Source organism: Pieris napi, chromosome 18, assembly GCF_905475465.1.
Source record: "Pieris napi chromosome 18, ilPieNapi1.2, whole genome shotgun sequence".
NCBI classification, from domain to species: Eukaryota; Metazoa; Arthropoda; class Insecta; order Lepidoptera; family Pieridae; genus Pieris; species Pieris napi.
Window position 1 is genome coordinate 2,025,547 of NC_062251.1, and position 13,028 is coordinate 2,038,574.

At 38.4% G+C, this 13,028-nt stretch overlaps 2 protein-coding genes across 8 annotated transcripts in view; both read right to left on the reverse strand.

Annotated features, from left to right (window-relative positions):
• Positions 1–1,767: 1,767 nt before the first annotated feature.
• Positions 1,768–3,052, reverse strand: LOC125058756 (zinc finger protein OZF-like). The gene has a single exon (XM_047662912.1). The coding sequence runs from the start codon at positions 3,016–3,018 to the stop codon at positions 1,900–1,902; it is 1,119 nt and encodes a 372-aa protein (XP_047518868.1). The 5' UTR covers positions 3,019–3,052; the 3' UTR covers positions 1,768–1,899.
• A 127-nt stretch (positions 3,053–3,179) lies between these two features.
• LOC125058745 (gastrula zinc finger protein XlCGF26.1-like) overlaps positions 3,180–13,028 on the reverse strand; it is a 28,256-nt gene continuing 18,407 nt past the window's right edge. Inside the window, exons 5-6 of one of the 7 annotated variants that reach the window (XM_047662888.1) lie at positions 11,467–12,953; positions 11,177–11,292 (exon numbers count right to left, since the gene is read on the reverse strand). In XM_047662888.1, the coding sequence (XP_047518844.1) occupies positions 11,473–12,953 (1,481 nt within the window). In that variant the 3' untranslated portion in view covers positions 11,177–11,292; positions 11,467–11,472. The other 6 variants (XM_047662890.1, XM_047662892.1, XM_047662895.1 and 3 more) reach the window with 6 other exon arrangements.

Here is a 13,028-nt window from a genome sequence, read left to right on the forward strand (position 1 = left end):
GAGGTACTGAAAACTTTATCGCACCTATCACAAGGATAGCTACCGCTTTCGTGTACCTCCAAATGCGTTTTCAAAAGACGCAACGTCATGAAACCCGTTCCGCAAATTTCGCAACTGTAATTATTAAAATGGACGTTCATGTGGATGACCAACGGTCGTAGCTTGATGAAGCTCTGGCTGCAAATGACGCAGTCAAACGAGCTCTGTAATTCCAGCTTGAAAGGTATCATGTTATCTTTAAGTTCGGAATCAATTGGTTTCTGGTGTATTGATTTCAAATGGTGTTTGATTTCTACCAAATCATTGAGTGGAGTCGAGCATATTTTGCAGGCTAACGCGCTGATCTCCACCTTCAACACGCATTCTTTTTTATTGTTCAACAATCGTTTTAGGGACGCAAACGTGTGTGCGTCCGCCATATGATCTCTCAGCACTGTTATGTCTAAAAACGGCTGCGCACAGATGAAGCATTTGTACTTGTTGTTTCCATAAATGAAAGGATAAGCTGTGGAGAACTCGAATATTAGTAACGCATTTTGTCTGTTATCCGATTTCTTAACGGGTACCGGCTTTGGAGTTACTTTTACTATACTCTCCTGTGGTGGACTTCTGTCCATAGAAACTGGTGAAGGGCTTCGAGAAGTAATAGGTACACTCGTTACGTTCTTTACACGAATTCTGTTGAAGTCGAAGAGTGTACCCAAAGGTTTACATAGGCTTCTATCGTACGCAACTTGAAACAGTGGTGTTATCCTCTTTGCGGGCGCTTTTGTTTCCTTTCCTAGAAAATAAATAAATTCCATATATTTTCCATGTAGTGCTAAGTGCCATTAGTGTGTATTCGTTAGTTCAGAGTTCAATGATATTCTGTTGAATCTAATATATAAAATTCTCGTGTCACAGTTTTCGTTGCCATACTCCTCCAAAACGGCTCGACCGATTCTCATGAAATTTTGTTTGCTTATTGGGTATGTCTGAGAATCGGACAACATCTATTTTTCATCCCCCTAAATGTTAAGGGGACTACCCCTAAATATTTTATTTTTAATTTTTAGATATTTTTTTATGATACAGTATTAAAAAATACATACAGCCCCTACGATCAACCCCTATTTTTTATTATAAATGATATACATGGCAAAACAACGTTTGGCGGGTCAGCTAGTAATGTATAAATTCGCTTCCATAAGTGAAATATAGTAATTAATATATATCCTTTAAAAATAAGTTATTCCGCGTTCCTTACATTTGCTAAAAGAGATCAATATAATTCCAGATAGAAAGATAGTTAACTAGACAGTCTTCGAAACGTTCTGGAGCGATCAAATCTTCCGCCACCACAGGTATGATAATTTCATGCACAACCAGAGCCAGAGTAGAAACGCTGCTAAAGGTGGATGAAATCGATTAACAGGAACAATGAACCGGTCCTTGAAGTGACTGAAGTTTTTTCAAACAAGATTTTTTTTACTTCATTCCCTTATTGTAAATCCACTTTATCACTGCTTTTTGATTCTATGGCGTTGGCGAAGATCGCACGATGACACGATGCGGTCTCGTCGTGCGATGAGTTCAAACATACAGATTTCATCAGAGTGTCCTATTTGAACCTCGCAAGTAATCGTGCGAGCACATGCTTAATAACGATCGTACGATGCGTTTGATCGTGCGATCATGCAAAGCAACAGATCTCTTTTGAGTGTCCTAATCGGTTACTACGCGATGCGTCGACGCGCGAGGGGCGCCGGACGAGAGGGGCAAGGGCCAACAGTGCAACACAGCACTCGTACACATCGCGCGATCTATTAGGACACCTGTTAGGCCATCGCACGACCACTTTGATCGTGAGATGAAAAACGCATCGCGCCATCGTACGATCGCTCCCAATTAGGACGCCGCCTATGTCGACATAGGATGGAACTCATTAATTTTAACTGACGGATGATTAACTTTAACATGGTGATTAAGGCTACACTTTTGCACAAACGAACCGCCACAATAACTACAAACGAATCTCCGATCGTTCTCATGTATACGCATATGTTCGCGTAGTGTATACTTTCTGGCGTAGGACTTTTTGCATATATTACAATTAAACTTCCTCTCCCCACCGTGTCTGATCATGTGCTCCTTCAGCTCCGACTTGGAATAAAACTTCCACTCGCATAGACTACACCCATGTCTTTTCATTTTCAAATGAACGGTCCGAACATGTACTCCCAATTTCCCACTCGACGTGAACACTTTAGAGCAGAGATTACACTTAAATTCTTTCAACTTGATTCCGTGCACTGTTGCGATATGCTTGTTCCTTTGAAAGTAATTCCTAAACGCCTCAGGACAATGCGGACATCTATGCCTTCTAACTTGTTTATGAACATTGGCAATGTGTTCGTTCTTAGCGTTTATAGATTTAGAAATCTTATCACACAATTCACATGGAAAGGAACCGCTCTCGTGAGAAAACGCATGCGTACGAAGTCGCTCTGGTGTTATGAAACCTGTACCGCATTGCTCACATATAAAATTCTGAAAGTGAACATTCATGTGATGGTTCAGCGTTTTGAACTCGTCAAATTTCTCATCACACAAGGCGCAATTGAAACTATCTTTCGTCACTTTAAATGGCAACACTTCGTCCGTTGTATTCAAATCTATGGTTTTATTATGAACATCAGCTAAATGCCGCTTTAGATAATTTAAATCTGGTGTTAGTTCATCGCATAGTTTGCAACAAATATCAGTTATGTCAACCTTAACTAGTTCGTGTCTCTTTAACTTTGACATTGCATATTTAATTACAGTGGAAGTGACAAAATTATGATCGACAAAGATATGGTGTCTCAATATTGTTGGATCTATAAATTGTTGGTCACAGTAGAAGCATATGTATAAATTCTTCATCCATCTAAACGGGCATAGCCTTGAATGTTCTAGAAGTATCGTGGCGTTCTTTTTCCTTGCTTTTATGGCGTCTAGGTCTTTCAGTTTTCTATCATTCTTTATACGCGTATCCATATTTCTGGCTTCGACGTGAGTTTCACCTAGAAGAATAAAATGTGTTCAGACTTTTCATCATGCAATCCTTTCGAGTAGTTTTCAATTATAGATTTTATTAGTTACACTTTTCCTTGATTAGCTAGTTAAGAAATATTCAATTAAAAAACCATATTTATTTGATTACAGTACATTAGAAGCCATCTTTAATCTGCATTGGATGATGTACCCTCACGTGTTGCTTCAGACTGCATTTTTGTATAAACGATTGCCCACAAATGGGACAGACAAATCTCCTATCATTATTATGAATTCTCATGTGTTCCCTTAAAGTTTTTAAACGCGCATACGACTTTTTGCACACATCACACTGATATATTCTAGCGCCACCGTGTTTAATACTGTGCTCTTGCAGTTCATAATTCGAAAAGAATTTCATTCCACATGTGGTACATGCGTGGTTCCTCTCCTGCAAGTGTTGGGAACGAATGTGTGCTGTTCTTCGACTACACAGGTCGAAAACTTTGGGGCATGATGGACACGGAAATAGGGCAGTTTTCTCATTATGTATCGTGTTTAAATGTTTCATCCTATACTTGTAGGAGGAGAACTTCTCGTCGCAAATGGGACATTTGTAACGCTTATTCGCTTTATGTACTTTCGCTATATGTGCGTATAGCCCAGCGTATGATTGGAGAAGTTCTCCGCAATGCTTGCAAGGAAAACTACCCTTTTCGTGTGTACGGGAGTGATTCAACATCCTCTGAATCGTCGCAAAACCTTTGCCGCATGTTTCACAAATATAATGTTCGTAATGGTCGTTCATATGTTTATGTAGGCTAAGAAACATTTCGTAACGTTTACCGCAGACTTGACAGCAATACTCATCCTTACTCAATTTATACGGCAAAATGCTCTCACCGTACGTACAATCGATACTTTTGCCGTGAATTCTCATGTGAATTTTTAATTCGGAATAATCTTTTATATTAACGCCGCAGAGTCTGCAAACTGTGACAGAGAAATCCATTTTAAGGGGATCGTATTTACGTGGTTTGAAAGCTATATCTGAGTGATGCCTTTGAGAATGTTCTCTTAACAACTGTGGCTCCAGGAAGCTACTTTTACAAAAGAAACAGAGATAAGCTCCTTTTCTGTACTTAAACGGGTAGGCAGTGCATGAAGTTAAAATATTTTTTATATTCTTTCTGAACATTGCCCGTCGCGCGTTTCCTTCTACTCTCCGGTTTATAATGTCGTCATTACTTGCTATTGCTGTGTAATCGGTAATTTCTTCCTCTTTAAGCTCAGCTTTTCCTCCTAAAAATAGAAAAAGTGATATAGCTTCAACCTCGGTATTATCTTAACTAACCGTTAGTTACTAAAATTCGCCTCCTAAATTTGAACATTGTCAACGTTAGGATGGTGTATTCTAAGGTGATTCTTCAGGCTACACTTTTGAACGAATCCACTATTACAAAATTCGCAAACAAAACGTTTATCATTATTGTGAATCCGCATATGTTCTTTCAGAGTCTTCATCCTCGCATACATTTTCTTACAGACTTCACATTGAAACTTTCTCTCGCCTTCATGCTTCACCATATGATTCCTAAGTTGTGCTGCAGTTCCAAACTTGTACGGACACTGTTCACAGAGAAACGGCCTATGTTTAATATGAACCTGCTGTATGTGTCTAGTCCTTTGATTGTACATAGAAAATACTCTTGGACAAAAGTTGCAAGGGTATTCAACTTTTTTACCATGCGAGTTTTTCAAATGCTTCAAACGTTCCGAGTATGTTTTAAACACTTCATTACAATAGGGGCAACGGTATCTAAACTCCGATGTGTGCGTTAAATAAACGTGTCTATTAAATTGCACTCTAGTTTCGAATACCTTATCGCATCTAGTACATTTATTATTATCTGTTTCGTGTATTACTTGATGAGCTTTTAGTCTATGGGCAGCAGAAAACGCTTTACCGCAGTGACAACAGATATTGTTTGGATAATGTTGATTCATGTGTGTGTTTAATTTAGTAAATTGGAGATATCGTTCGCCACAATGTGTACAAGACAGCTCTTTATTCATCAGTAAAAATGGTGTTACGCCTAAATCTAAATCTTTGATGACAGGTTTCTCATGAACCACCACGAGGTGTTCTTTTAAATTATCTAAATTCGGCATTGCTTCACGGCATATGTTACATTGTAAATTCGTCACTTCAACTTTAACATAATCAAAAGTACGCGCGAATTTAAGAGCATCTACTTTGTTTGGATGTTCTACAGAATGTTCCTTTATGCTCTCGAAATCGGCAAAGTTTTTCGGACAGAACGCGCAGGTATAACATCCACGTCTCCACCTAAACGGGCAAGCGTTAGAACACTCAAGAATAATAGCCGCGTTGTCTCTTTGATCGTTAAATTTCCTTTTCTGTTTCCATAATAATTTCGTTGGTGGTTTAGTGTCTGGTCCTAAAAACAAAAAAAGCACCGTCAGATTCCACCGTTTGGTTCAATACTGCAAATATTTTCTTTTAATTCTCCAGAATTTATGCTACAATTTAAATATTCAACTTGACTTAAAAAAATCTTTGTTTATGGATCACAAACTATCCGCGCGTTTATCGTTCCAAGAATTATTCAAATCCGAACACTTCTTTCCAACCTTATGAGACATTCTATAGTGAGCTGATCTATTGCAGCTTGTCTCGAATAGCTTTCCACAATGAACACAGGGATAATAAATTTTCTGCTGGCCATGTTTCTCAACCAAATGTTTGAGACGCGCGTTATACTTAGTAAACACTTCCGGACAGCGTGGGCAAGCGTATTTAACACCTTTAAGATGGACCTTTACTCTGTGACACATGCGAGCTGTTCTCGTCTCCAAGACCTCATCACATACACCACAAGGAAAACTACCAACTTCATGAGACTGAACGTGAGCTCTAAACCGGGATTTCGACACAAATCCTTTTCCACACGTATCACAAATATAGTTTCTAAAATGGCTGTTCATATGTTCATTCATTTTCGAAAAAGAGGCAAAACGTATATTACATTTGGGGCATTTAAAATCATTGGAGCTAAGCTTAAACGGCAGTACGCCATCGCTATAATTAGGGTACAACTTTTTCTGATGCACCAAAACCAAGTGCTCTTTGAAAACGTCAATAGTATTGAAATTAAGACCGCAGAGCCTGCACTTTAAGTCAGAAATTTCAACTTTAAGCATATTATTCTCTGTGAGCTTTGCAAATAATTTTTTGGTGGGTTGCTGGTGTAAATGGTTAGAGCGTATATGATCACGTAAATCATTTGGTTCTAAGAATTTAATATCACAGTAGGAGCAATAGTACGCGCATCGAAACCACCGAAATGCCCAAGCGGTTGAACATTCCAAGAGCGCTATCGCATTTCTTTGCATCATAGTCTTAGCGATGCGTCTCTCTGACTCTTCCGGGAGTTCGTTATTCGCACGTCGTCGCCTGAGCATTTGGCGAGCGCTGACGTGCTCTTTTAACTTTCTACCTTTAGCACGAGTATCCGCAATAGGGGAACCTAAAAAAGAAAACGACTACTATATTATCTTTCGAATGCAATTTTTGGGTACGCTTTTAAAACTTCAAATATTAATCTGATTGATTGCCCGAACCACCTATCTAAATTTAAGTTTCGTGTACCCTCTCTATACCCCAGGCATCCCATTATTTGTCCCTCCTTTCCGTAGAACGCGTTATGGTCAAAGCTCACCGTTGTCCAGATTAATTCTTATAAAAGAGCTAGGTTTGGATATACATAGTTGTTACCCTCACACTATAAAATCGATTTTTGTTTAGTTTTTTGTCATTTGAATTTTTTCTTTGATTAGTAATTGTTTTTTTTTTTGTAATGTTTGTTTTGTTTAATGGTTATGATCTCTATATGTATGTAATGTTTGCCTTTAAGTGCTTGTCACATTAAAAATTGTATTTTGTGTTTGTTTTTACCAATGTGTAAGTGTGCCGAGCGTTGGCAAGCTTTTTCTCAATTTAAAAAAAAATGTTTTTTGAGTGTAAATTAATAACCGCTTATGTTTTATCAGACACAAACAGCTCGGAATCAGGATGATGTCCACTTATATGGGCTATCAAAGCTTGTTTTCGAACAAACGTTTCGCCACATAACCTACAACACAGCTCATTATGAACCTTTAGATGTGTCTTAAGACCTCTGATACGCGGAAAACACTTCCCACACACTTCACATGCAAACTTCTTTTCACCAGAATGCTTGACCATATGCCGTTTCAACTCATAATTTGTTTTAAAGTGCCATTCGCAATAATCACAATTATAGTTCCTTTGCTGTGGAAAATGTTCTCTCCTAACATGAACCGAACGCTGGCCACTAGTTTTAAATGTTTTTTCACAGTGGGAGCATTCGTATGCTACTTCTTTGGCTCTATGGGCTTGGTTTAGGTGATTCATCCTATCATAGTAACCAGAGAATCTCATGTCACAATGCGGGCATTCGTATCTAGGACCTTTGGCGTGCACGTTGGCCTTATGGTAATCTCTAGCTGCACGCATTGTGAACATACGCCCGCACTTGTCACAAGGGTACGACCCCTTTAAATGAACTTCTGAATGCTTTCTCAACCTTGGCGCAGTCATGTATCCTTTGCCGCAAGTTGCACATATATAATGCTGGTAATGCGTATTCATATGTTCATATAATTTAAGGAAATTGTTGAATTTCTCTCGGCATATCAGGCAGCACCATAGATTGTTATCTAGACTGAACGGGAGGACGCCATCCGGGTGAGAACTATCGAAATCCAGGCCGTGTTCAATAACATGCTGTCTCATTTGGGGAACGCTGTAAAAGGGACATGCACAGAGCCTACACACTGCGTTTGTGACGTCCACATTAATCAGGGACATTTCCTTAAACTTGCTGTAGATATCTTTGACGCTGTGATGCGTCGAACATATTTTAACGTGCTCCCGTAATTCAGTACAACACGTGAAAATATTCTCGCAGAACGCACACTTAAAATGATTCTTCTTCCACCTAAACGGTGTGATTCTCCAACATTCTAATATAGTGGTTGCGTTCTTTTTCATTGAAAGACGTGCTTCAGCGCTTTTGCTTTTCTGATACTTTGGCTTCTTACAAACCTTTTCTATCTTTATTGCTTCAATTTCAAATTGCCCTTGCCCTAGAAATAGAAAATTTGTATAAGCTACTGCTTCTAACTTCTTCCATTACACCCATCCATAAACAAAACCTTATGGATAATTACAAATAACCGCGGGATTAATGCATAGACTACAGATGAAAATGCTTCTTCGCGATGTGTTTATCCAAAGAAAGCTTTGACATAAACGCCCGCGAACAATGACCGCATGGAAAACCATAGTCTGTGTCCTTCTTAGACCTGTGCGATTTGACGTTATGGTGGTATTTTTGCGACCGAGTCTTAAACGTCATATGACACGTGGTGCATTCGTACGCATCGGCTCCAGGTTTAAAATTATGTATCTCCATGAAATGACGCTTGCGCAACTCCCAAGTAGCGAATCTGGGTTTATCCTTACAGTGCATGCACATATAGGGCATACTAGTGTGCTGGCTTTTCATATGAACACGTCTTTCCTCCAAAGTGGAAAACGTCGCAACGCACCGGCTGCAATTGTATTTATTATCGTGAGGTATCCTTTTGTGAGCTCTCAGCGCGCCATCAGTAACGAAACCCTCGCCACACGTATCGCACACGAAATTCTGGTAGTGTTCAGACGTATGTTTTTTCAAAGAGTTGAAATCGGTAAATTGCATCTTGCAAATCACACAACGCCAACTGGAACCGTCGTTCAACTTGAAAGGTAGAACGCCGGGTTGTGCATCAAAGTTAATAGGTTGCTTGTGATCGTTCTTAAGGTGAGTCAACAACTCGTCCAGATTATCAATGGACATGAAGCAAAGCTTACATTGCAAATTAGTGATATCTACTTTAAGGAATTCATTGTTTAATCTCCTATTGAATACTAGACCAATTTCGAAATTCGCGTGTCTCGATGACATATGAGCCCTCAATCCGTTAGGATTACCAGCCTGAACACGGCAGAACATGCAATTGAAATTTTGCCCCCAAATTCGGAAAGGCAACGCTGTCGAACACTTCAATATTATCTCTGTGTTACTCCTCTGTTTAATAGCTTTACCAAAACGTGGTTTATACGACGAAGTATAACATTTTAAATTTCTTTCATGCTGTCGCAATCCATGTTCAGATAGGAAGGTAGCACTACATTTTTCGCATGTGTAAATCTTTAAATGGGATCGTATATGACAATTAATTTGAGGAAAATCACGAAATAACTTATCACATTCAAAGCAAACCCAGAGGCCAGCATCGTTCTGCTTAAATGGCAACACTCCGAACGGTACATCGAAATTCACAACTTTACCGTGATTACTTGATATGTGATTCATAAAACTTTCCACATCATCAAAACTATCCAAGCAAACATTACATTTAAATCTACTTATATCAATTTTTAAATCATCTACTACTTTGTAAAACGCGCTATTATAATCTGCATTACTATGATTATCGGATATGTGTATTCTTAAATTATCCATAGAGTCCAATTCATCGTGACAGTATGAACAAATGATTCTATTAAATCTAGTTTTAAAAGGTATAGCGGTGGAATGTCTTAGAATGAGAACTGCGTTTCTGCGTTGTGGGTTCTGGTTAACGGATCTTTCGAATAATCTCTTTGGGTTTTTCCGCTCAATATCCTTAACTCTTCTTAGCCCTAAAAAAGAAAAGAACCATGTAATTATTTTTATTCCAGAATTCTCTTGTGAAGCAGAAACCCAGTTCTTCAATCTAAATAGCGTTCACTCGTAAAATATTAGTAAAATAACGATTTATATTATATTTATTTACTTTCAAAATGTACAATGCTTAAATATATATTGTATATTGAATTAGATATATGTAAATAGCTACGAATTTTTAACTTAAATTAAAACCGGAATAAAACAAAAAATACTTTCAAGTCTCCGAGGCCTCACAAAGTTTATATGACAAGTCATCAAGTTTTTGGAACTCATACGTAAGCTTACACAATTTAAGCCATTGGTTGTATTTTTGTTAAGCAAAAAATCTTCCCTAATAAAAGTGATTTTTTATTTCTTAAAATGCGATGTATTTGATTTATTTCCATTCAGGAATTCGTTAATTCTTCCGGTTTGATCTTCGAGTGCTGTCCACGCATGTGCTTTTGCCAACTTCTCTTCAGCGAGAATTTTTTAGAACAAATCGCGCATGAATAGTGCTCCCCACTATGAAGCAATATATGCGGCACCAAATTCGACTTTCGCGTAAACGATTTGTGACAGAAGTCACACTCAAACTTCTTCTCCCCAGTGTGGGTCGCCATATGCTGTCTCATTGTATGTTTCGAGCCGAACTTCATACTACAAAACGAGCACATGAAATAATCATTCGAATGCATCACAATGCTGTGTTGATAGAACTGCCGGTGAGTGTTGTATATTATATCGCACTTCGCGCACTTGTACACCAGCTTTTCCTTCTTATGCACCTTCTCTGCGTGCGATTGTTTCTCTTTGAACGATCTAAATCTCTCTCCGCACGTCACACAAGTGAAATGCCAGCACGCTTTACTGATTTTATTATGTTCAAGCAGCATTTCGTTGGTCTCAAATTCAGCGTGACATTTGCTGCAATTAGGTTTCGAGTGAACGGAGCGAATGTGAAATTTCAACGATCCAAATGCCAAATATCTATTTCCACATGTGTCACACGTGTACTTGTTGTAGTGCGCAGCCGTGTGCCTCCATAGACTGATCAAGCTATGGAGATTTTTACTACAAATAGCGCAGTTATATTCACCATCGGTTAGTTTGTAAACTTGTATCCTGTTTCCGCTGTTTAGATCAATTTTTCGATCGTGATCATATTTCAGATGTCTAGCGACTTCCTCTACTTTACTAAATCTGGTTCCACACAGTCGGCATTTCAAATCTGTGCAGTCGACCTTATAGAAAATGTCCTTCCCAGAACACTTGTTCGACAATGTATTAACAACATCCATTGTTTTATGACAATCATCTATGTGCTCTCGCAATTCACTCGGTAGTTTAAACACTTTTGCGCAATAGATACAACACAAGTAGGACCCTTGCAATCTAAAAGGATATGCAGTTGAGAATTGCAACAATTCCTTGGCATATTCCAATGATTCGGATTTTGGAAAATTTCCGGACCCTAGAAGAAAAAAAAAACGTGTCATTGTCGCTATTTATTGTTTTAAATTCATTTGATTGTGCAATTGTTAAAATTAGTTAAATGTTCGAAGTAGCTGATTATACAATTTAGAGTAATGATGGATCTTATGTGGAAGTAAATTATATGTGGATGATATACTATTATTGTGAATACCTTAAGTTACATATCAAAATGCTTCTTTGCTACGTGTTTATCCAAGAACAATTGAGTTGTGAAAGCTTTTGGGCAACTATGACACGGGTAGTTCAGTTCCGAGTCTTTTTTCATCCTATGCGTCCTGGCCATATGATTATATTTTCCAGACCGCGTCTTAAATGTCTTTTGACACGCCGCGCATTCGTATTTATCCGCCCCAGTTTTATAATTATGAACCTCCATCAAATGTTTTTTGCGTAACTCCCAATTTGCGAAACGGGGTTTGTCCTTACAATACACACACATGTATGGTGTAGATGTGTGTTGTGTTTTGACGTGAACATTACGTTCTTGGAGACTTGAGAACGTAGCAATACACCTGCTACAATTATACTTATTTTCATGAGGTATTTTTGTATGAGCTATCATCGCTGACTCCGTGATGAAACCCTCACCACACGTATCGCATACGTAGTTTTGGAAGTGCTCAGACGTGTGTTTCTTTAGGGACACAAAATCTTTAAACTCGTTGGGACATATTGTGCATTTCCAAATAGAACCGTCATTCAATCGAAACGGCAGCAACCCTATTTGCGCATCAGAGTTTATCGGCTGCTGGTGATCAGTCTTCAAATGATAGGTTAAAGTCTCAAAATTATTGATCGGCATAAAACATAGCTTGCACTGAAGATCTGTTATATCAACTTTAAGGAATTCTTTTCCAAGTTTCTTATAAAACGCTGTCTGCACATCGTAGTTCTCATGTTGTGTCGCAACGTGAACGCGAAGACTACTGGGATTATTTGTTTGTACCCTACAGAAGACACAATTGAAATTACTCTTCCAAGTTCGAAACGGACACGCTGTGGAACATTGAAGAATAATTTCAGCATTAGTACGAGGCTTGAGTACCCGCCCATTGCGGGCTTTATACGCGCTCCTAAAACACTTAACCTGCCTGTGATGATCTTTCAACGCGTGATCAGAAACAAAAGTTGTGCCGCACTTTTCGCAACTATAATTCATAAAGTGACATAAAATATGTCGATTAAGATGAATGAATTCTTTAAAAACCTTTTGACAATACACACATAGCCATTGGGCGTTAATTTCTTTGTAGGGTAGAATACCAAAGCGGGCGTTAAACCTCACAGGTTTATTATGTTCCCTAGAGAGATGAGACATAAGCATATCAACATCTTCCATATCCACATCGCACAGTTTACACTTCAATCCCGTAATGTCAATTTTAACTAAATTATCTTTCGCTCTATAGAAAACATTTTTTAAATCTGAATTAGAATGGTCCGCTATCATATGACCACGTAATATAGCTAAGGTATCATATTCGTCGTGGCAATAGGCGCAGAGTATTTGACTGAAACGCATTTTAAACGGAGAGGCCGTGGAATACTTTAGTATTAATTCCGCGTTACGCCGCTGTGGCGTTTGGTACACTAATATTATTTTCTTTGTGTCATTACGGCGAATTTCCAATTTGGAACCTAAAAACAAAAAAAATTGGTCAATCATACAACCAATGTACTTGATACATGCACCTAATCTATTGCCTCTATTAT

Bases quoted from the DNA above. Each gene is read 5' to 3' on its own strand.
- LOC125058756 (XM_047662912.1), bottom strand. From the start codon at position 3,018: ATGGATACGCGTATAAAGAATGATAGAAAACTGAAAGACCTAGACGCC.